General features: G+C 41.5%; 1 protein-coding gene across 1 annotated transcript in view; it reads left to right on the top strand.

Annotated features, from left to right (window-relative positions):
- The window catches only part of PCSK2 (proprotein convertase subtilisin/kexin type 2), a 495,543-nt gene that overhangs the window by 393,083 nt on the left and 78,491 nt on the right, over nt 1-23,969 (top strand). The window contains exon 8 of the mRNA XM_007955378.2: nt 10,976-11,151. Within this exon, the coding sequence (XP_007953569.1) occupies nt 10,976-11,151 (176 nt within the window). The remainder of the gene's footprint in view (nt 1-10,975; nt 11,152-23,969) is intronic.

Below are 23,969 nucleotides of genomic sequence, written 5' to 3' on the forward strand. Positions count from 1 at the left end.
AAAAAAAAAAAAAAAAACGATGAGATACTATCTCACCCCAGCAATAACACCAAAGTTCAACAGGACAGAAAATAACAAATATAACAAATGCTGGTGAGGGTTGTGAAGAGATTGGAACTCTCGTACACTGCTGGTGGAATTGTAAAAAGGTACAACCATTGTAGAAAATGGTATGGCATTTCCTTAAAAAACTGAAAATAGAAATACCATTTGAACCAGCAACCCCATTACTAGGAATATATCCTAAAGAGATGAGATCCAGGACATGAACAGACATATGCACACCTAGGTTCATCACAGCACAATTCACTATAGCAAAGAGATGGAAACAAACTAAATGCCCATCAACAGATTAATGGAAAACCAAATTATGGTACATTCACACAAAGGAATACTATGCTACATTAAAGAACAATGAAGGATACATGAATCATCTCACAACATGGATAAACCTGAAGGACATTATGCTGAGTGAAGTAAGTCAATCGCAGAAGGACAAATATTGCATGAGCCCATTACTGTAAAAAGGCAAAAAGGATTTACTTAAGGAAGGGAACTCACTTTGTAGGTTACCAGGGTGGGAAGGGAAGGAGAGGGAATAATTTCATACTAGTTGGGAACCACATGCTGAATTGAGTAAGGTGAAGGATGGTATAGAAAGAGTCTGTGACCAGCATGATAAGATTGTGGAAAGGTAGGACACTGAATTGTGCACATAAGATATAGACGACAGAGGCTAATACCAGTTGTGATAATTGGAGCTGTGTGTCAACTTAGCTAGGCCACAATTCTTTGTGGTTTATGCAGCTGTGATGTGGTTATTCCCATGATGAGATCAGATGAATATGTTTTGAGCAGCCAATCCATTAGAAGGGAGTTTTCCTAGGGATGTGGCCTGCTTCCAGTATATTTATGGACATCCTGAGAAAAGAGACATTTTTCTGTGGATCGGGATTCTGTTGTACTGCCTACAACTGTCTGTGAGCAAACAATCCACCATTCAGCCTGAAGATCTTAGATTCATCATTTGTTGGAGTCAACAGCCAGTATACTGCCTGCCAACCTTGAGCTCCTCAGTCTCTGCACCTGCAAGAGTCAGGAAAAGCCTCCAGCTTGGTGTTTGATCCAAGAACTTTGGACTTGCCAGCTTCTATAAGTGTGTGAGCCATTTTCCTAAGATAAATTTCTCTCTCTCTCTCTCTCCCTCTCTCTCTCCCTCTCTCTCTCTCTCTGTATGTATGTATGTATATATATAAGCTTTACTGGTTTTGTTTCTCTAGAGAACCCAGTCTAACACACCTGTATATCCACAAAACTGCATTGTCATTAACACCAAACACCAGGCTACAAATAAACACATAAACATCTGAGAAGATCAGATGGGGGTCAGCAAACAGGATTATACTTTAGACCAAGGACAGATTCAGCTGAGGCTAATCTTGCACAGATGCCAGTGATACAAAATACCCATAATCCTTACAGAAACAACAGAAGACAGACATAGAGCAATCCCTCACAGACAGCCAGACACTGTGGAAGAGAGATCCAATGGATCTACCTACTCAGGACCATAGTATTGGAAAACACTAGACTTAATTAGCACAACAAAATTCATAAAAATCTTGTTCCACGACCTACTTTGGTGAGTAACAACTAGGGTTTTAAAAGCTTTCAAGTGGCCATCTAAGATGCAGCTAATGGTCTCCTAGGGTCAGAAGCAAAGAAGAGTGCAAAAAAAACAAGGGCATTTGGAAGCAATCAGCCCTAGGACATGATGGACCTAGAGACCAGAAAAACTAGATGGTGCCTGGCTACCAATGCCAACCACTCCATTCGGGAAGGGATCACAACTGGAGATCCTGGATAGAGTAGGAAGAAAAACGTGGAACAAAACCCAAAAACCCAATAATGACCAGAATTACTGGTTGGATGGAGTCTGGTGGAACCCCCAATACTATGGCCCTGGGATACACTTCAGGCCTGGAATAAAACTCATTTCCAGGGGCTTGCTGTCAGCCCAATAGTAAATAAGATGTACATGCAGACCACTCAACCCAGGATGATGCACCTATGTACTCTGTGGAGATGCATCCATTGAAGCAATCGACCACAGGGCACCAGAGGGGCAACATCCACATGGAGAAAATGCAGGACACACAGGAGTGAATAACTATGAGCGGCATGGGGGCGTGGTACTGGGAAGGGAAAGGAGGAGAATGGGTTAAGGTTAGGGGTGGTAATTTGGGAATGATACCAAATGTACATGAAATGTTGAATGTAAAACAAAGTCTGCTCTGTAAACTTACACCTAAAGCACAATTAAAAAAAAAAAAAAAGAGCTAAAATGAAAGCATTGTCGAATCTTAGTCCAAAAAGAGAAAGAAAAATGAGAATTAGATTATAAATAGAGTTATTTGAAGGGGGATTCAAACATTGGTCATTTCTTCATCTGCTTCTTAGCCTGCTGGGGTTTTTATAAATTGCTTGCTAATAAACTATTTTTCAAATGGGATATCTGTCATTTTCTTATTGATTTTCAGGCATTCTTCATACACCCTAGCTATTAGCCAGCCCCTTGTCAGTTTGAGTCAGTGCAATTATCTTCTAAACTTTCACATGAGGTCATTAATCTATGTGAATTTCACCACTGCAAGTGGGGGGATATAGTTATCTTTTTCTCCAAATCATAAGCCAATATTCCCAATTTCATCACTCAATACTCCCATCTTGTCCCTTTAATTTGTGGTACTAACTTCACTGCATACTAATTTCAAATTGGGCCAGTCTTCGTGTAAATGTAGTTTAGATAAAACCCCCTATAAAGAGTGTAGCCACACTCCTACATCCACAGGACTTGTGAATATGCTTTTCGCTTCATCCAGAATACATCCCCTACCCTTTACCTGGCTACCTCCTTTTCATCTTTTGGCTCTCAGGTCCTCCATTAGTTCTTCCAGCTTCAGCATAATAGTTAACCAATGCTAACTACTGCTGGTTATTACAAATTCTTGATTGACATTTTTTCTCCCAGCATACAGCAGTCTCCACAAGCACAGATACCATGTCTGCTTGCTCTTACCTCAGTACCTCGAACATAGGGGTTGCTCAAACCCTGTTTACTCAAGGACACAGAGAAAGCAAGGAAGAAATAAAGAGAAGGAAGAGTCAATGAATAAACTTGTTAAAGCAGTTGAGATGAATTGTTGAATGAAAGAAAGTGTGGATGAATGGAGTTGCAAGATTAAAGCTACAATGATCTAACAACCCAACCAAAAACTCAAAACCAAACTCACTGCTATTGAGTCGATTCCAACTCATAGCAACCCCCTTTGGGTTCCAAGATTGTAAACCTTTGTGAAAGTAGACTTCCTCATCTTTCTTCCACAGAAAGCTTGTGGGTTTCAAACCACCCACTTTTTGGTTAGCAGCCAATTGCCCTAACAACTGCACAACTAGAGCTCCTTAAGGACCCAAAGCAGATAGAATTTGTACCCAAGAAGCAGAAGAATCTCCTCTTCTGAGATGCAAATCAAAACAACAATGACCTATCATCTCACCCCAGCAATAATACCAAAGTTCAATGGGACAGAAAATAACAAATGCTAGTGAGGTTATGGAGAGATTGGAACTCTCATACACTGCTGGTGGGACTGTAAAATGGTACAACCATTGTGGTAAATGGTATGGTGTTTCCTTAAAAAACTGGAAATAGAAATACTGTTTGAACCAGCAATTCCATTACTAGGTATATATCCTAAAGATGTGAGAGACAGAACACGAACAGACACATGCACACCTATGTTCATCGCAGAACAATTCACTGTAACAAAGAGATGGAAACAACCTAAATGTTCATCAACAGATGAATGGATATGCAAAGCAGGGTACCTTCACACAATGGAATAGTATGCTACATTAAAGAACAATGAAGGATATGCAAATCATCTCACAACATGGATGAACCTGGAGGAAATTATAGTGAGTGGAATAAGTCAATTGCAGAAGGACAAATATTGTATGAGCCCATTACTGTAAAAAGTCAAGAAAGGGTTTGCTTTGGGAAGGGAACTCACTTTATAGGTTATCAGGGATGGGAGGGAAGGAGAGGGGATAATTTCAGACTAGTTGGGGGCCACATGCTGAGTTGGGTATGGGAGGGATGGTATGGAAAGAGTCTGTGACCAGCATGATAACATCAGGGAAAGAGAGGACACTGAATTGTGCACATAAGATATAGAGGACAGAGGCTAATACCTGTATATCCACAATACTGCATTACCATTAATACCAGACACCAGGCTACAGATAAACACATAGACAACTGAGATCAGATGGGAGTCAGTGAACAGGATTATACTCTAGACCAAGGTTAGACTCAGCTGAGGCTAATCTTGCACAGATACTAATGATACAAAATACCTGCAATCATTGCAGAAGCAACAGAAAATAACCACAGAGCAGCAATCCCTCATAGACCGCCAGACACTGTGAGAAAGAGATCCGCCAGATATGCTGACTCAGGACTATAGTATTGGGGGACATCAGACTCAACTGGCACAACAAAATACAGAAAAATTTTGTTCTACAACCTACTTTGGTGAGGAGTCTTAAAAGCTTTCAAGTTGCCATCTAAGATGCTGCTAATGCTCTCCTCTTATCAGAAGCAAAATAGAGTGAAGAAAACCAAGGGCATTTGGAAACAATCAGCCCTAGAACATGATGGACCTCAAGATCAGAAGAATTAATTGGTGCCCAGCTACCAAAGCCAACCACTTGAGAAGGGATCAAAACTGGAGATCCTGGATAGAGTGGGAGGAAAAATGTGGAACAAAATCCAAAAACACAATAACAACCAGAATTACTGGTCAGATGGAATTTGTGGGACCCCCAAGATACACTGGGGGCCTGGGATACACTTTGGGCCTGGAATAAAACTCACTCCCAAGGGCTGGCTCTCAGCCCAACTGTAATAAGACTTACATGCAGAACACCCAACCCAGGGCAATGCACCCACCTACTCTACGGAGATAAATCCTTTGGAGCAATTGGCCATGGGGCACCAGAGGGGCAACAGTCACATGGATGAAAAGCTGGACAGACAGGAGTGCATAATTAAGAAGGGCACAGGGTGGGAAGGGGAGGAGGAGGAGGAGAGTGGGTTAGGGTTGGTGATGGTAATTGGGGAATGAAAACAAATGTATAGGAAATGTTGAATGTAAAACAAATTCTGCTCTGTAAATTTGCACCCAAAGCACAATTTAAAAAGAAAGAAAGAAGAAGAATCTCCTCTTCCACTGGCACCACGTCACCTTTGCTGCTTCATGTCAATCAAAGCAGTTCCAGTTCTAATGAGACCAAGGCCTTCTTATCCTGCCCCTTCCCTCTCATGGGCACCATGGGAGTTTCCTAAGGGCCAGCACCACCAACCATATCAATGTGAGTGACCCCAGGGCCCTGGAATGACAACACACTAGTGCCCCAGACCACTGAAGGCTGATGGAGCCACAGGACAATGTGCCATTCAGGTGTTGAAAATATAATGTGCGACTTTTTCAGGGGCTTATCTTTCCCACTTCTCTATCAGAATCTCAAAATCCTGGGCTCCAGATGGGACCCTAATGCCTTTTAATTCAAACACCTACTGATATTTGCACAATGATAGCAACAACAATTAACCAAAACCCACTTCTGTGAAGTCAATTCCAACTCATAGTGACCCTATAGGACAGAGGAGAAATGTCCCATAGAGTTTCCAAGGCTGGAATATTTACAGAAGCAGACTATTTCATCTTCCTGCAGAGTGGCTGGTGGGTTCAAATGGCTCACTTTTCAGTTACCAGCCAAGCACTTTAACCACTGCACCATCAGGGATCCTAGAAACAATCATAGTAATAACTAATATCTGTTGATTCTGACTGTATGTCAGGTGCAGTGAAAAACACTTCACTCATTCAACCCTCTTTATAACCGTATGATACATGATTATATATATTCTGTATTTTATATGGGAGCTCTGGCAGTGTAGTGCCTAAGGCACTTGACTGCTAACCAGAAGGCTGGCAGTTCAAACCCACCAGCCACTCCTTGGAAGGAAGATGGGGCAATCTATTTCCGTAGTGATACTGCCTCAGAAACCCAAGGAGGGGTCGCTATAAGTCAGGTCCAATTCGACAGCCCATAGCAACAATATATTTTATATATATTATATATATGCGACCTATATGTATATGTAGTATTGGCCTTATTTTACAGAGAAAGAAACTGAAATTCAGAGACCATGTTGTTGTTGTTGTTGTTGTTATGAGCCATGGAGTCGGCCCCGACTCAGAGACCATAGAACTAGTAAATGGTGGCACAATTTAGCAACCAGTGCAGACCAGCCCCAGGACTTCTACTCTTGACTATCGCACTAAAATGCTTGAAGACCTTTTTCTACTCTCCTGACACGGCCTGAATCCAGTGTGGAACACCTCCAGTGACAGGAAACTCCCTTCCTTCTAACAAAGTCTATTCTGTCTTTGGATGTGTCTGACTGTTAGAAATGTCTTCTTTAACATGACTTCTCACTTTGATTTCTTTGATCCTAGTACTGCCGTTTCAGTTGCCCGTTTTCATGGACACAGTAGTTCTCACCTCTTCTTCTTGATAACAGATGGGAAGGGAGGGAGGAAAACTTCCAATTCATCTGGTTCCTAAAGAGTAACTGCCGTGTAACACGTGGACCCGTCCAGACAGGCATGTCCCAAAAGTCTTAATGTAGTTGGGAAGTTTTAACATCTTTAAAAAGCCATTATTCAAAAGTTTATTTATTTGAATTTATTAATCTTATTTAGTTGTGTAAATTTTTAAGAAAAAAATTTATTTTAATTTTTTGACTTTGTGAAAACTTAAGTAACTCCTTAAGAAGATAACCCAGTTCTTTTTTTACTTTTCATTTTTTTATCAATGTTTAACACTTTCATCAAACAAAGCACTAAAATTAAAAATGTAATATTCAAAATTCACAATACCAGATAAATATGCAACAAATATAAACAATGACACTTTCCAATGGTGTTTTTCATAAGTTTCCCATATTTATACTTCTGAAATTATTAATGCCTAAAACTGCACCAAGATTTTGGGGGTCTTGCCACCTTCAGCCTTGAGTCCATTCACCAATCAGCATGATTGCTGGTAAGGGCCCACATCAGCCCAGTCCTACTCTAGGTGATGGAATAGGCATTGAACCACCTAAGAGGACCCTGCCCTCATAAAGCATAATCAAGAAGACACAGATAATGAGAAAAATGAAAATAATTTCAGATAACAATTTGTGGTGTGAACAAAACAAAGTGAGATGACAGGGTAGAGCTGCGAGGCCCTAAGTGGGGGTCCACAGTCCAAAATTTCAAGGCCCTCTCAAAGCTCCCTCAGGGTGGAGCAACACCACGTGGGGATCTTACTCAGTTTCCTTTTAAAACTGAAATAATCTCCCAGTGCTTCTGGATGAGATTACCTTTGATCAAAGATTTCTAAAAAACATTAAAAAATTATACAGTTGACCACTGTCAAAAAGAAATCCTGATATATCTCTGCCAGCAAAGACTTATTTTCATATACTTGAGCAATCAATTTCGTAAGATTTCTGTGAGTTGACACATATTTTATATGACTTTTTAAATATTGCTGTTGTTAGGTGCCATATATTTGAGCCTATTGTTGCAGCAACTCTGTCAATCCATCTCACTGAGGGTATTCCTCTTTTTCACTGACCCACTATTTTACCAAGTATTTTATCAAGTATCAGGGACTAGTCTCATCTGACAACATGACTAAAGTATGTGAGACAAAATCTAGCCATTCTCACTTCTAAGGAGAATTCCAGCTATACTTCTTCCAACACAGAGTTGTTCATTCCCCTGGCAGTCCGTGGTTGTGGTGGTTAAGTTTGTGTGTCAACTTGGCTGTGCCTGGTTGAGTAGCTGGGCAGGTAGATGTAGTATTCCCCATGATGAGACTAGTGGAATCTACTGCAAGCAACTGAGTAGCTGCCTTAGGGATGTGGTTTGCTTCCTGTATGTAAGGAGAAGCCTTGGCAAATTGTCTCTAGCTTATGGCACACTTGGACCCTGCATGGAGCTGTGTCAGTGTTCAGCAGCCTGCCATGCTCTGCTGACCTTGGGACTTACAATGGACTTGAGTTAATGGCCGTGTGGTTTGGTAACATCAGAACTGTGTCTTTTCACTTATTGACCTTGGCTTTGTCAGCCTCAGTAGCTAGCAGCTGCCTGAGTGGAGAGATGCCTCTAGTTTCAATGGGCCAGAAGCAAGAGGCAGAGATGACGCCCAATTTCAAGGGGCTTTCACACAGCCTCTAGAGCCTGGCACTTGGAACTCAGACTTCTAGCCTCCTGAACTGTAAGAGAATAAACTCCTGTTTGTTAAGGCCATCCTATTGGTGGTATATTCTTGTCAGAGCAGCACTAGGTAACCAAAATGATGGCATTTTCAATATTTTTCACCAACATCACAATTCAAATGGATCAAGCTTCTTCAGTCTTCTTTATTCATTGCTCAGCTTTCACAAGCATATGAGGCTATTAAAAATCCCATGGCTTGAGTCAGGCACACCTTACTCCTCAAAGTGGCAACTTAGCTCTTTAACGCTTTAAAGAGATCTTTTGCAGCATACATCCCCAGTAAAATATATGGTCTGATTTCTTGACTACTGTTTCCATGAGCATTGGTTGCAGATCCAAGTAAAATGGAATCCCTGACAACTTCAATCTCTTCTCCATTTATTGTGATGTTGCTCATTGGTCCAGTTGTGAAGATTTTTGTTTTCTTAATGTTGACGTCTAATCCATACTGAAGGCTGTAGTCTTTGGTCTTCATCCATAGGTGCTTCATGTCCTCTTCACTTTCAGCAGCAAGGTTATGTCATCTGCATATCACCGGTTATTAATGAGTCTTCCTCCAATCCTGATGCCATCTTCTTCTTTATACAGTCCAGCTTCTCGGACTATTTGCTCATCATACAGATTGAATAAGTATGGTGAAAGGATACAACACTGACTCATACCTTTCCTGATTTTAAACCATGCAGTATCCCCTAGTTCTTTTCAAATGACTGCCTCTTTCTGTCTATGTACAAGTTCCTAATGGGAACAGTTAAGTGTTCTGAAATTCCTATTCTTCAAAATGTTATCCATAATTTGATATTATTCACAAAGTCAAATGCTTTTGCATAGTCAGTAAAACATTTTTATTCACCAAATATTCATCCAGCTTAACATAAATAAGAAGCATGATGCTGATAGGAGCTCTAGTGGTGTAGTGCCTAAGGCATTTGACTGCTAACCAGAAGGCTGGCAGCTCAAATTCACCAGCCACTCCTTGGAAGGAAGGTTGGGCAATCTGCTTCTGTAGTGATACCACCTCGGAAACCCAAGGAGGGGTCTCTGTGATTTAAATCTGACTTGATAGCAGTGAGTTTGGTTTTTACAGATTATGATGCTGATATCCAGGGTCATAGGAACTAACACATCCCAGGTGCCCAAAACTTTGCTTTTGTTGGCTTATGAAACACACAAACAAGCTATTGTAATAGAAAGTTAGAAGCTATGAACAAAAATGTGTGGTACAAAGTAGGACCCAGAGATTTGGATCAGGAAGACTTCTCAGGAAAAAATGCCTGCTGAAAAGGTAGGAATTAGTCAGGAGAAGGGTGAGCACTGAGAACAATTGAAATCCAAGAACAGCCTGGTCTGTGACATAGAGAAAAGAGAGGCTTTGGGCCCACTGAGGTCTGATACGAGGAGATACTTGGGCAGAGAGCAAATTCATATTAAATTCACGTGCCCTGCAAGAACCAAGTGCCCGTAATTGAATTGATTTTTATATCATGTTCAAGAGTGATGTTTATGAAATAATATCCTTAGACCAAATGTTCCAAGTAAAGAACACTAAAATCCAGCTTTTTGAGTGTGTATGGTCCAGCCTCTCCATTCCATGATTCCTATGGATGGATTTATTACCATGGAATAGTACAACAAATTGACACATCCCTTATTACAAAGTCCTATAAGAGATAAGGCCCCTAAAAGGGATGTTCTGAGGGGAAGGATGGAGAATGCTCATCCTGCTGGTTGTTGTTGAGTTAATCTGGAACAGCCTTTCATCGTCAGACAGAGGAGATATGAACCATGGTTTCCACCAGCAGAAACAGCCAGAAGTGAGCTTATTCCTTGCCCCATGTCCCCATGTCCCAGTGAGCAGCTCAGGTTTTGCCCCGCATAAACTTGGACTGCAGAACTCTGCTCCTTTTTAAATTCCCAGCAATAAGTCAGTCTTACAAGCCATCAGAGAGTAACATAAACTTTAAAAGGTGTCATAGAGAAGAAAGAAGAGGAGTTGTATCATGCACCCCAATGCTAATTTATTTTAGAGTAACCCATTAAACATTTCTGCCTTCTCCAAAGTCCCTTCTCAGCTACAACACCATCTTTTCCCAGCACCTTCTCCCTTGGACTGCCCCCTGTCCCTCCCTCATCCATCTGGTATTTCTCCTAAAATATCAAATATCAACTGCTTCCCCCAACCTATTGTGAAAGTAGCTTTATTTATTCTCAGAAATGTCTACTCCCTCTCAACACTCAGGTCCTGGAACCTGAACTTCTTCTTAGAAACAGAATTATCAAGGAATCTCTTCACAGCGGTGGTCACTCCCCATTAGGAATTCTAGTGAACTTGCTAGATGAATACTATTTTCTTTCAGTCATTACATAAGGAAAGTGTAAGTGGGGCCTAAATAGGAGCAAGTGGGATGGTCTGTACCTACTTCTTGATTGTAGTTGTGACCCTACATAACATGTCTCCCAAGGCACCAAGGATCACAGCACCTTCCAACCACAGCCAGCACTAGCACTAGTCCAACCCTGCTATCTCTTATAAATAATGGTACCAAAAAACAGTGTTTCTCTGCTTGCTGCAGGTATACGGATGTTGGACCAGCCCTTTATGACTGATATCATTGAGGCCTCCTCCATCAGCCACATGCCACAGCTAATCGACATCTACAGTGCCAGCTGGGGCCCCACGGACAACGGGAAGACAGTGGATGGGCCCCGAGAACTTACTCTCCAGGCGATGGCAGATGGTGTGAACAAGGTAAAGGTGCCCCTGCCACTGTAATGTCCTTGTCCACTTGTAAGGTGGGACACACGGATGAAGCCAAGGTGACAATACAATGGATGAAAGGGAAGACAGGGAGCAGAGGTGGGGCTGTTACCCTGTGTGTTAGTTCAGGTCCTCTGAGAAATAGACACCAAAATGAGATAAGACATGCAAGAGACTTCTTGAAGGAGGAGCTTATGGAAGATACAGGATCACATTTATAGGTTAGGACTTCAACATAACTTTTTTGGGGACACAATTCAATCCATAACAAATATGGCTTTAAGATCTCCATAATTAATAGATGAGGCAGTAGCAGTGATTCATTTCCTGAAAGCAATAGCACTATTTCCTCACAGGATAATGCTCTGGATGGATTGTTTGATGATAGAGCTGTGCATTCTAGTTTGTCTCTGTGTGATGGGAACAGAGACCCAGGCAGCTCAATTAAAAGAGTTTCTTATTGTCAGGATGCACATGGAGTGAGACAATGCAATAGGAAGTATTCAGACAGAATTTCTGTAAGCCTATGACCAGAAAGACATTCAGGGGTCAAGGCTATGGCAAGGCATAGCCTCACAAGCGGGTGGGTGTCCACTGTAGGGTTCTGTGTTTATGAGGCTTGGCCTCATTCACCATGACTTCTTGAGCTTCTATCTCCCTCTTCAATTCATTTTCCCCTTCCCTGAGGCTTATGTTCCATTGGTAGGTCTCCTTGGACAATGCCCATCTCTGCCTTTGACTATCCAAACCTTCTAAGCTTCTCCAACTGTCTCAATGCTTTATGGAAATTTTAGCTCAAAATTATGGGACTTCATCCCTCCTTCCTGTGAGGGTCCAAAACTAAGAAACATGGCTAATTTATAAGTCAGTAAGTGAAAGGTTCAGAACACAAAGATTTAGACATCAGTCAGCAAATTTATAACAAAACCCTTTTCTACTCAAGATAGCATTGTTAGTCATATATTACTTTGATTTTTCAGCCCTCTGATGGGGTTCTTGTCAACTGTTGAATTCTTTCAAAGATCTGTATAGAAATATAAGACCACATGCTACTCCTCCCAATCTTAGGGTGGACAGTTAAAAAGAGATTTGGCCAGAGTCAAAACCAGTTGCGATAGAGTTGATTCTAACTCATGGTGACCCCATGTGTGTCAGAGTAGAACTGTGCTCCACAGGGTTTTCAGTGGTTGATTTCTCAGAGTAGGTTGTCATGCCTTTCTTCAGCAGCACCTCCTGGTATACTTGAACTGCTAACTTTTCTATTAGCAGCTGCAGCTGAGCACATTAAGTATTTGAACCACCCTGGGACTCCAGCCAGATTTAAGCAGTGTGGAAATGATCTGGTCACTGTTCAAAGTTATCCTTGATGTCACCTGGTCTTTCTTTCAAAGCCAAGATGGTTGAATTGATCCAATTACAATTTTTTTCTTCTTGTTTGGGACCTTGAGAAGTAACCTTTTCCAACCCATAATACAGTTATCTCAAAGTAGGAGTCATGTAAAAATTCTTATGATGTAATACTAGGAGGGAAAATGTTCCTGAGTTAAAGGTAGTGCAAGCTGGAGTTGGCTCCCAATGACATCCCTTTGGTAGCTTGAACTCAAACATGGAAATTGGCAAACACTACAAATAGAGATCTTTTCTGCCCCTTCAGAGATCTGGTTGTTTACCAGCACACCACTGATTAGAGGGCTCTGCTAAATCAAGCAAAACCCATTGTCAATGAGTCTATTCTGACTAATAGCAATCCTATAGAACAGAGTGGAATTGCCCCTACAAGGTTTCCAAGGCTGTAAACTTTATAGAAGCAGACTTCCACATCTTTCTTCTGTGGAGTAATTAGTGAGTTCAGACATCTTGACCTTTCAATTAAGAATCCAAACCCTTAACCATTGTGTCACCAGGGCTTCTTGAGGGCTCTGCTACTTCCTTTAAATTATAGCATTTAGATACCCATCTAGTATCCTTCAAAATAAAGGCCAGTCTTACCTTAATGAATTTGGAAATTCCCTTTGAAAGAGGAAAAAATGGAGGAAAGGCAATTGAAACACTAAGGCTTTGTTTCCTAAAAATAAATTTTCCCAGCAATAGAAGTTTCCCAAAGACTACATAGGGCAATTGTGTTAGTTGCCTGTGGCTGCCATAATAAAATGCTACAATGCTGGTGGCTTTAAACACTAGAAACTTATTATCTCACCGTTCTGGAGGCTAGGAGTCTGAATTCAGAGTGTCAGCAGATCATCTTCTTTCTGAAGGCTCTATGGTAAAATCCTTTCTGTCTCCCTTAGCTTCTGGTAGCCCCAGTCATGTCTTGGCTTGTAGATGCATCTTCACATGGCCATCTTCCCTCTGTCTGTTTCTCTGGTGTTTCTTCTTCTCTTGTATAAGGACACCAATCAGAGTGGATCAGGATCAACCTACTACATCATGACCTCATATTAACTGATAGCATTTTCAAAGACCCTATTTCCAAACAACATCACATTCATAGGTACTAGGGGTTAGGACTTCAATAAAAAATTTGTTGTTGTTGTTGTTATGTGCCGTTGAGATGGACTCACTCATAGTGACCCCTCCTTGAGTTTCCGAGGCAGTATCACTAGGGAAGTAGATTACCCAACCTTCCTTCCAAGGAATGGCTGGTGGGTTTGAACCGCCAGCCTTCTGGTTAGCAGTCAAGTGCCTTAGGCACTATGCTACCAGAGCTCCTAAATAAAATATTTGTTGTTGTTGTTATGTGCCGTCGAGTCAAACCCGACTCATAGCGACCCCTCCTTGGGTTTCCAAGGCAGTATCACTACGGAAGTAGGATTGCCCAACCTTCCTTCCGAGGAGTGGCTGGTGGGTTTGAACCACCAGCCGTCTGGTTAGCAGGCAAGTGTCTTAGCCACTATGCTACCAGAGCTCCCAAATAAAATATTTAGGGGGATGCAATTCAATCCATAACAGTAACTTTTCTAAGAGACTCAGCATGCACACATTTAACAAAAGAATACCGAACTATAATTATAGAACAGAAAACTGAGTCTTAGAAAGTGAACAATATCCATAATAGTGGCCAAGGGACAGCTGTTACATTTGCACAGCCCAGGTAAGAAACAATGAAATGGTATTTTCTAAGGTTACATTAGTTTACTGTTGAAATTCAGTGCATCTTGTAACAGCCACGAGGACTTTACACTTAAGCAGCAAGTGCCATTTGCAGAATCTCTACCAGAAGGATCAGGTGGAAGGAAGGGGTAAAATTGCCCATTTCAATGCCAGGACCCTTAGGAATATTTAGGATGACACTTTTGACAACAAACAGCTTGTTTCTCTATTGCATTACTCACTATGTGACTGGTCACACATCCCAGCCCAGAACCAGGTGACAATGAACACCCAGGCAAAAACTCAGCAGATGCCCCTTTTCCTAGCAGACATGGATTTTTCACTGAAAGACAACTTTGACACCTGAAGCCAAAAGAAAGTCAGGTGAGTCATGGCTTCTGCCTTCTGCCTAGACTTACAGTGCAGACAGTACTCAGTGATCACATCACAGGTGGCTCATTCCCCTGACTCCTGAATGGCTCTGAGGCACCTCAATGCTAGGTACTACTCTCTCCTCAATCTCTGGTCTCCCCTCTGCAACTCAAAGGCCCTTCCCAGTGCAGTGGCTCTGCAAAGCATTCCAAGCAGGCTGAAATTTAAGATGAAAATTGTTGTGACTTATCTTCAGATGACAACATATAAGTAGTTTAGAAAGTGGAGTAATTATGATAAAAGATACATGTTTCTCATTAGATTTTTCCCCAGGCTGTAAGAATGGTTCTTTCATTGTTTCAAGGTGACACATTTGGGACAGAATTGTACAATTAAATGCATAACATTAATAAAGATTTCCTCCCAGTATGTCAGTTGTTCTGGTCTACTCTAAAGAAAATCCATGTCAGAAACATGAGTTCCACCTAAACAAAGGAGTCAATTACTTATTACACAAAGGCAGTTTTTATGTTGGCCTTTGGAGTTTAACACCTTTCAAAAATGTTTCATTTAATCAACATGAAAAACCAGTTGTCATTGAGCCAATTTGGACTCATGGTGACCCTGTATGTGTAGAATATATGCCCCGTAGAATTTGCAGTGGTGGATAGTTTTAGTAGTTCACCAGGACTTTCTTTTGAGGTGCCTATGGGTGCACTCAACTCTCTAACTTTTCTGTTAGCAACCAAGTTTGTTAACCATTTGCACCACCCAGGGACTCCTTGACCAAAATCAACCCAAACCAAGCTCACTATTGAGTCCGTTCTGACTCATAGCAACCCCTCTTTGGGTTTCCAAGACAGTATCACTATGGAAGTAGATTGCCCAATCTTCCTTCAAAGTAGTGGCTGATGGGTTTGAACCACCAGCCTTCTGATTAGCAGTCATATGCCGTAGACACCACGCCACCAGAGCTCCTTGACCAATATACTGATGCTAAAAAGGAGGAGAAAAAGCAAGAAGAGGAGGATAAAACATGTTTATCTGGGCAGGCACTTTTTGCCACAGACTCCATGCCTCCAACTGTCTGATGCCTGCTTCACATATAAATATAACTTGCCTGGCACCTTAGAAATTTTAGTTCACATCTCCTAAGTTTGCTTAATAAATACTTGAGGGAGAAAGCAAGAAGTAGGCAAAAAGAAGGAAATTTTTCTCCTTTGCCCATCTCAATCTTTTCATCTCTAACTTTGTAATCTACTGTTTGTTTGATTGATTGTTTACAGTTAAAGTATTTTTCACTTATAAAGGGACCAACATAGGAAGTGGGTGAAAGTCAAAGACCCCTGAATTATGAGATAGTTCAATAATTGACTTTGGCCTTAGTTTGGGTTTCCTCCTCAGGAGCAGCCCCTGAAATAAGAATTGAGCTCAAGTAGTTTATTTGGGAAGTAAAGGGAGCAGCAGTAGTGAATAGGGAGTAAGACAGAGGAGGGAAGAGACCAATAAAGGGTGTGTTACCAAGCCAGCTACCACTGTGAACAATTAGAATTCAGTGCCCCCAGGAAATTCTGGAAAACCCTGTAGAAGGCACATGAAGTTATTCTACCTTAGTGGCATAGAAAAAGAAAAAAAAAAAAAAAACTCATTGCAGTCAAGTCAACTCCAATTCACAGTGACTCCATGTCTTGTAGTATTGAACTGTGCTCCATAGGATTTTCATGTCTGTGGCCCTTCAGAAACAGACTACCAGGTCTTTCTTCCAAAGTACCTCTGGGTGGGTTCAAACTGCCAACTTTTTGGTTAATAGCCAATTACTTAACCATTTGTGTCACCCAGGGACTCCTAAAAGCAAAGGAGAACTTCTGACCTGAGGAAGGTGTGCAGAACAGGGTTTAGCTTCGGGAAAAAAGACCTGAGAGAATGAGATGCATGCCCTGGCATTTGGAAATCACCAAGGCACAGTGATATGCCATGGTCTAAGGGATATGGCCAATACCCACTGCCCCTTACTGCACTTCCAAGACTATGCTTTGAGCAAAATTTCATCTGAGACTTAGAGTCATCACTCTCTGGGTAATAAAGGATCAGTAAGACATTGTGTTTACTAGTTAATGAAAGGGATGTAACCCTTGCAAAGAGATTGATGGAGCAACAAGAACCAACCCTCAGAGGAAACAGCATCTTATGCAGCTCTGACAACCAAATGAGGTTCAGACAACAATTGAGGGCCTTAAAAGTGATTCATGAACTTGTTTCCATTCCAGAGGATGTGGCCACCCAAGGGCAGTGCTGGCAAGTCTTTGGCTGGCCCTGGATGTGGCACCATAAACCTCTTAGTAATCACTCTTTAGGATTGTTACCAAAGGAACTGCCTTAGCAATACTTAAAGACAAGGTTGCAGAAAATATTCTGAGATATTTTGAGACAGTGAGACAGTGAGTTTTGAGACAAATGAGACAGTGAATTGATTGTTTATTGCCTTAGGAATCTCAAGGATATAATCAAAGACCCCACATCTTCTGGCTGTAATTACTGGTAAGAGGTAACTTGCAAGAACATGGTTTTACAATCACTATCCAGGAAAGTGAGTTCAGGTGGCTGCCTAGGGAGACAGTGATTAATCAGATGGGCAAGGGTAGGCTTTGGTGCTGCCTGTGGAAATTTAATCAGAGCTGCAGGCATGACACAGTGGCAGCGAGCACCAAGCCGTTGGCAGGCAATGAATATCTTCTGACAAGGAACTCACAGGAATATTTCATGAGCCCTAATTTATGTCTGAACCAGAGGACAGTTTGCAATTGAGTGGGGGCTACTGCAGTGTGCCTTCAGCAATGTGGCCTCTGTAGGAATTGGTGCATTTGAAATTCTTCCTTTCATTTCTGGGACATAGAAAAATGAAAGAAAAAGCTAATATGTTTTAGGTGATCCTTCAGTGCTGGGCAAATTTCGTGGAATGACCAGTCGTGCAGATTTGCTCAAGACTTTCCTGGGTTTAGCACTGAAATTCCCAGGACCTGGGAAAGTCTTCATTCCTAAGCAAACTGGGAGAGTTGGTCACCTTCCCTTTGATTTCATGGATGGTGGCCCACATGGGCCTCAGTAAGGAAACTGTTTGATTTCAATGTAAATTCCTCATCATCACTGTTGACACCAGAAAGATTTATTCATCACTATGGTGTGTTTAGGGGATATCGGTGGTTCAGTGGCAGAATTCTCACCTTCCAAGCAGGAGACCTAGGTAAAAATCACAGCCAATGTACCTCAAGTCCAACTACCAGCTGTTCATCAGTGCAGACTTCTGTGTTGTTTTGATGCTGAACAGCTTTCAACAGAGCTTCCAGACCAAGATGGACTAGGAAGATAGGCCTGGAAATCTACTTCCAAAAATCAGCCAATGAATCTGATATAGTGCTGGAAGATGAGCTTCCAAGGTTGAAAGCCATTCAAAATACCCAGTGGCTGCAACAATGAATTCGATGCAAAAATGGGCAATAGCAAATGTGAGGATGGTGTAGGACCAAGCAACTTTTCAGTCTGCTGTGCATGGAGTCTCCATGATTCAGGGCCTACTCAACAGAAGCTAACAACAATAGTGTTTGGGTCCTGTTAGAAATGAGATATGATAACACAAGATTCTTACCTCCATGGTCATTATGCTGCAAGCCAGGCAGTAACCAGAGACAACCATAACCAAAACCAACACCAATGAGTCAGTTCCAACTCATAGTGACTCCATTGGGTTTCCAAGGCTATAAATCTTTATGGAAGTAGATCACCCCGTCTTCCTTGTGCTGAGCTGCTAGGGGTTTGATCTGCTGACCTTCTGTTTAGCAGCCAAATGCCTTATCCACTATGCCACCAGAGGTTCTTAGTGACAACCATAGGGGCCATTAAACATGCCTTGAGTCACAGATTTAAATCGGAAGCTTAAGGGCAACCACTTCATTCTTTGTATGGCTTATCTGGAGAACCTGACACCTCAGTCCTGGTGAATTAGCACCAAACCCAATGGGGTGCTTCCTACACAGATCTTGTGAGGGCCATGATCCTGTGATTCCACCCTTGCTGTGGTGGACACTACCACAGGCCAACAGTTCCAGCCTTACCCGCCTGCCTTTTTGTGTTTCTCTGTCCTAGGTACCACAGGAGTTTGCTCCCCCAGGGCACACACAGCCAAGAATTGTGGGGGAGGTAACACTTTGGAAGAAGGGCTTCCCGTGGTTTTTCACAAGACTGAGCCCAAGTCCCAGAAGGACTGAGCCTCAGATACCCACAGTGGTACCCACACCTACACTTCGTTGCCTTTTCTCCCTTCCCTGTCTCATGTCTCCCAGTCCCTCACTTGGGCTTCCTGTGATCACCCTCCCCTCCTCTAAATTAAATACCTGCTCCCAAGTCCTTGTCTTAGCATCTAATTCTAAAGGAAAGTGAATCAAGACCATTACCAGTCCCATTCTCCCTATAGATTTGACAGTGATTCTTTGGAAGTATACCCAACTGACAAAGAGAGTTCACATACCTGTCACCTCCACGTAACAGCCCTTTATGCTTGGCTGCCCACCTCCAACATTCCAAATACAGAAAAGCAAAAGGTTAATAAGGAATGACAGCATAAAACACCTAAAAGAACATAGAACTGCATCACTGATACTGTGACTCAGGAGGACTTTTTAAGCATAAAAGGAAAGGGAAATACTTATTTTTAAAAGATTAATAAATATTATTACATAAAACCTTTAAAAATATCTGCAAGTCAGTATGTTGGTAATTGTTAAAGCTAGTCAATGGATACATGAGGTTCATTACATTATTTGTTGTACTTCTGTGGTGTTTAACATTTTTCAAAATGAAAGGTTTTATTCACACTAAAAAAAAAAGTAATACAATTGATGCTTAAGTTGTCAAGAGTAAGAATGCATATCTAGGGGAAAAAAAATGAAAATACCAACTGCTCTAATAATATGTAAGTGGCTATTTGTGGCTTAGGATAAAAATTCCAGATATTGTATCACACAGGGATACAAAAAATGGTGTATCTGATACAACCTGGATGAAAGTGAATTGTATCAGGCAGGAGAGTCTAGGTTATGTTGTGGTTAAAAAAAAAAAAAAAAAAACAGCTCCTACAGTTCAGGAGCTTCATGGTTAGTAGGGGTCTGCTTATCACAGTCTCCCAGGAATCAGGGCTGACATCTGGAAAATCGCTTTCTTCACTTGCCCTAGAGTTGATTCTGCCTCATGGCCACCCATGTGTGTCAGAATAAAACTGTGCTCCATAAGATTTTCAATGGCTGATTTTTTACAAAGTAGTAAAATTTTGCTGGAACTAGTTCAAAATGGTTGCAGCAATATATCATGGTTGCAGAACTGCCAGAAATTCAAGCTTGTTTCAGAAGAGAACATGGAACAAGGGACATCATCACTGATATCAGAAGGATCTTGGCTGAAAGCAAAGAATATCAGAAAGATGTTTCTCTGTGGTGGTTTGTTTTTTGGTTTTTTTTTTTTTTTTTTTTTTTTTTTGGCTATGCAGGAGCACTCAAGTGTGTGGATCATAACAAATTATGGATAACATTGTGAAGAATGGGAATTCCAAGACACTTAATTGTACTCATAAGGAGCCTATACATAGACATTCAAGCATAACAAGGGGATACTGCATGGTAAAATCAGGAAAGTAGTGTGTCAGAGTTGTATACTTTCACCCTACTTATTCAATCTGTATGCTGAGCAAATAATCTGAGAAGCTGGACTATATGAGGAACACACCATCAAGATTGGAGGAAGACTTATTAACAACCTGAGATATGCAGATGACACAATTTTCTTGCTGAAAGTGAAGAGTAGAAGTACTTACTGATGAAAATCAAAACTACAACCTTAAATATGGTGCAGATGACACAATTTTCTTGCTGAAAGTGAAGAGTAGAAGTACTTACTGATGAAAATCAAAACTACAACCTGAAGTATGGATTTTTGTTGTTGTTGATGTTGTTGTTGTTATGTGCCATCAAGTCAGACCCGCTCATAGCGACCTCTCCTTGGGTTGCCAAGGCAGTATCACTAGGGAAGTAGATTGCCCAACCTTCCTTCTGAGTAAGTATGGATTACACCTCAACATAAAGAAAACAAAAATCCTCAGAAGTGGACCTATTGGTTATTAGCAACATTACAATAAATGGAAAAAAAAAACTTGCATTTGTCAGGGATTTCATTTTGCTTGGATCCACAGCCAACACCCATGGAAGCAGCAGTCAAAAAATCAGACGTCATATTGCACTGGGAAAATTTACTGCAAAAGACCTCCTTAAAGTGTTAAGAAGCAAAGATGTCACTTTGAAGACTAAGGTGTGCCTGACCCAAGCCATAGTATTTTCAATTGCTTCATGTGCATGTGAAAGCATGACAACAATTAAGGAAGACCATAAAAGGATTCACCACATTTGGATTGTGGTGCTGGTGAAGAATATTGAATATACCATATACTCCTTGAAGAATGAACAAATCTGTCTTGGAAGAAGTATAGCCAACTTGTTCCTTAGACGTGAGAATGGCCAGACTTTGTCTCTTGCACTTTGGTCATGGTATCAGAAGGGACCAGTCCCTGGAGAAGGATATCACCCTTGAAGGAGTCAGTAGAAAAGGGGTAGACCCTCAAGGAGATAGACTGACACAGTGGCTACAAGGATGGGCTCAAGTATAGCACAAATTGGGAGGATGGTGCAGAACTGGGCAGTGTTTCATTGTTGTACATAGGGTCACTATGGGGGGATCGGAGCTGACTCAACAGCAACTAATAACAGCAACAACAGATCCCCAGGTCTTTCTCTGAGGTCCCTCTGGGTAGACTTGAAATTCCAAACTTTTGGTTAGCAACTGAAAGCATTAAGTGTTTGCACCACCCAGAGACTCTAGAACATTGGTACTCATCATACAGAGGGAAAAAGAGTTTTGCTGCACTTCTCACACTGACCATTAAATGTTCCAGCCTAGGAATGAAACTGTGTATCAGTTCATTCCCATTCATGAATCGCTGACTAAAATGACTTACAAGAGTCCACCCAACCACAAGGGACCTTATCATGGGCCCAGACAGTGAACAGCTGATATCACAATATACCACAATATCACAAATGAGCAGTCTGCTCTGTTTCTACTGTGTGTCAATTCTAACTCCTACTCGCAGTGATACTACAAAAGAGAGAATAACTGCCCCATAGCATTTCTTAGGCTGTAATTTTTATGGGAAGAGCTCTGATAGCATAGGGCCTAAGGCACTTGACTGCTAACCAGAAGGCCGGTGGTTCAAACCCACCAGCCACTCCTTGGAAGGAAGGTTGGGCAATCTACTTCCATAGTGTTCTGCCTCAGAAACCCAAGGAGGGGTAGCTATGAGTCGGTCCGACTTGATGGCACACAACAACAACAACAAATCATTATGGGAGCCACCTGTGGGTAGCCAACCTTTCAGTGATCAGTTGAGCATTTAACCATTTTACCACAAAAAAAAAAATTAAAAAAATACATTGCCATCAAGTCGATTCTGACTTCTTAGCAACCCTGTAGGACAGAGTAGAACTGCCCCATAGAGTTTCTGCAGTGCAGTGAGTTACTTCATATGACTCGCCTAGCCATCGTCTTTGTGACTCCCACCAAATGACTGGGTAGAACTATGTAAATATGTGGGTGCTTGTGGCTCAACAAGGAAATTGGACAGCTTGCTAATAATGTAAATAAGGTACATGGTGCCCTTGTGGGGGTGTATGGAACCCTGACATGGGTGTTTGTTAGTTTTACCATTCTGCTAGGGTTAAATGAGCCATTCCAGAAGCAGAAAGGAAGGTCTTACTGCCATGAAGAGAGAGGAACTGGGAGTGGAGAGTGCATCCTTGGACTCAAGATCCTTGCACTGAAATGTCAGAGAGATGGTGACAGCAGAGGCAGGAGAACCAACAGAATGAAGAGACCACCATAAAACAGATCAGTGAGCACTGAGCAAAAAAGCTGGATGCCAATGGGCATGAGCCTTGCTGTAGAGTGGGGTGCTTCTTTGGGCACTTGTAGGCAGAGCTAAAAGCTTTGAAACACTTTCTGGAGCAGGGAAGACACTGAGGACAGAGAGAAGCATACCTGCAGCACAGCTGAGAAGTTGTCCTGATTGAAGAACTGTATCCCGAGTCACTTCTGATCCTGAACTGTGATCTCTTACTTCCCTAATAAACCCTATAATGATAAGTATTTTCTCTGAATTCTATGTGGCCATTGCAATTGATTATCAAACCCAACAGCAAAGTAGAGACAGTCATGGGAGGGATGGTTGGTGTCAGAATTGGTAAAAAGCTTGGGGAGGGGAGGGGCATGTCTGACCTTAGCCTCATAAAATCAGCCTTGGCCTGATGCTGCTGGTGGTGATTCTCTCTGCCCCTTGTGAAGTAAGAGGAAGTTAGCCAATGCCACCTCCACACACTTTGTAGTTTCCACAGCTATAAATCTTTATGGAAGCAGACTACCTCCTCTTTCCTCCACAAATCAGATGGTGGGTTTGAACCCCAACCTTTTGGTTAGCAGATGAATGCTTTAACTACTGTGCCACCAGAGCTCCTTAAATGATCAATAAAGATATGGAAAGATAATCTGGACTGGGAGTGGAAAAATATAAAACTCAAAACTATGTGGTACCATTTTTTGCCCACCAAATTGGAAAAACTGTTTTAAAAATGGAGTTCCCATTTGCTGCTGGTGAAAATATAAGGTGTTAACAAGTGTTCTGAAGAGCAATGAAATGGCAATGTTGATTAAGAATCTTCAAATATTCATTCTTTTTCAACTAAAATTTCCTCTTTTAGGAACCTTGTCTGAGGAAATAAACAGAGATACAAAGATATAGAGAGAGAGTGGTGTTCATTACAGCATTTTAAAAACTAGAAACAATCTTTCATGCATGTCTGGGAGAGGAGTAAAAATATTACGGAATTACTGGTTAATAAGACTAACAGAAACATGGTGTAGATGAATATTTCAAATTACATGAGGAAGTATTAATGATGTAACAGTGAGAAATGCATTTTAAGCAGCCCACAAAAGTAGATATATTTTATGGACCCAATTTAATTGTTGTTGTTGTTGTTATTATGTGCTGTGGGTCGGACCTGACTCATAGCGAACCCTCCTTGGCTTTCCGAGGCAGTATCACTATGGAAGTAGATTGCCCCATCTTCCTTCCGAGGAGTGGCTGGTGGGTTTGAACTGCCAGCCTTCTAGTTAGCAGTCAAGTGCCTTAGACATTACACTACCAGAGCTCCCATTTCATTGTTAAACCTAGTCATATAATTTCTATTTATATA

This window comes from Orycteropus afer, unplaced genomic scaffold (genome assembly GCF_000298275.1).
Source record: "Orycteropus afer afer isolate SDZICR_OR568_19922 unplaced genomic scaffold, OryAfe1.0 scaffold00500, whole genome shotgun sequence".
Lineage (NCBI taxonomy): Eukaryota > Metazoa > Chordata > Mammalia > Tubulidentata > Orycteropodidae > Orycteropus > Orycteropus afer.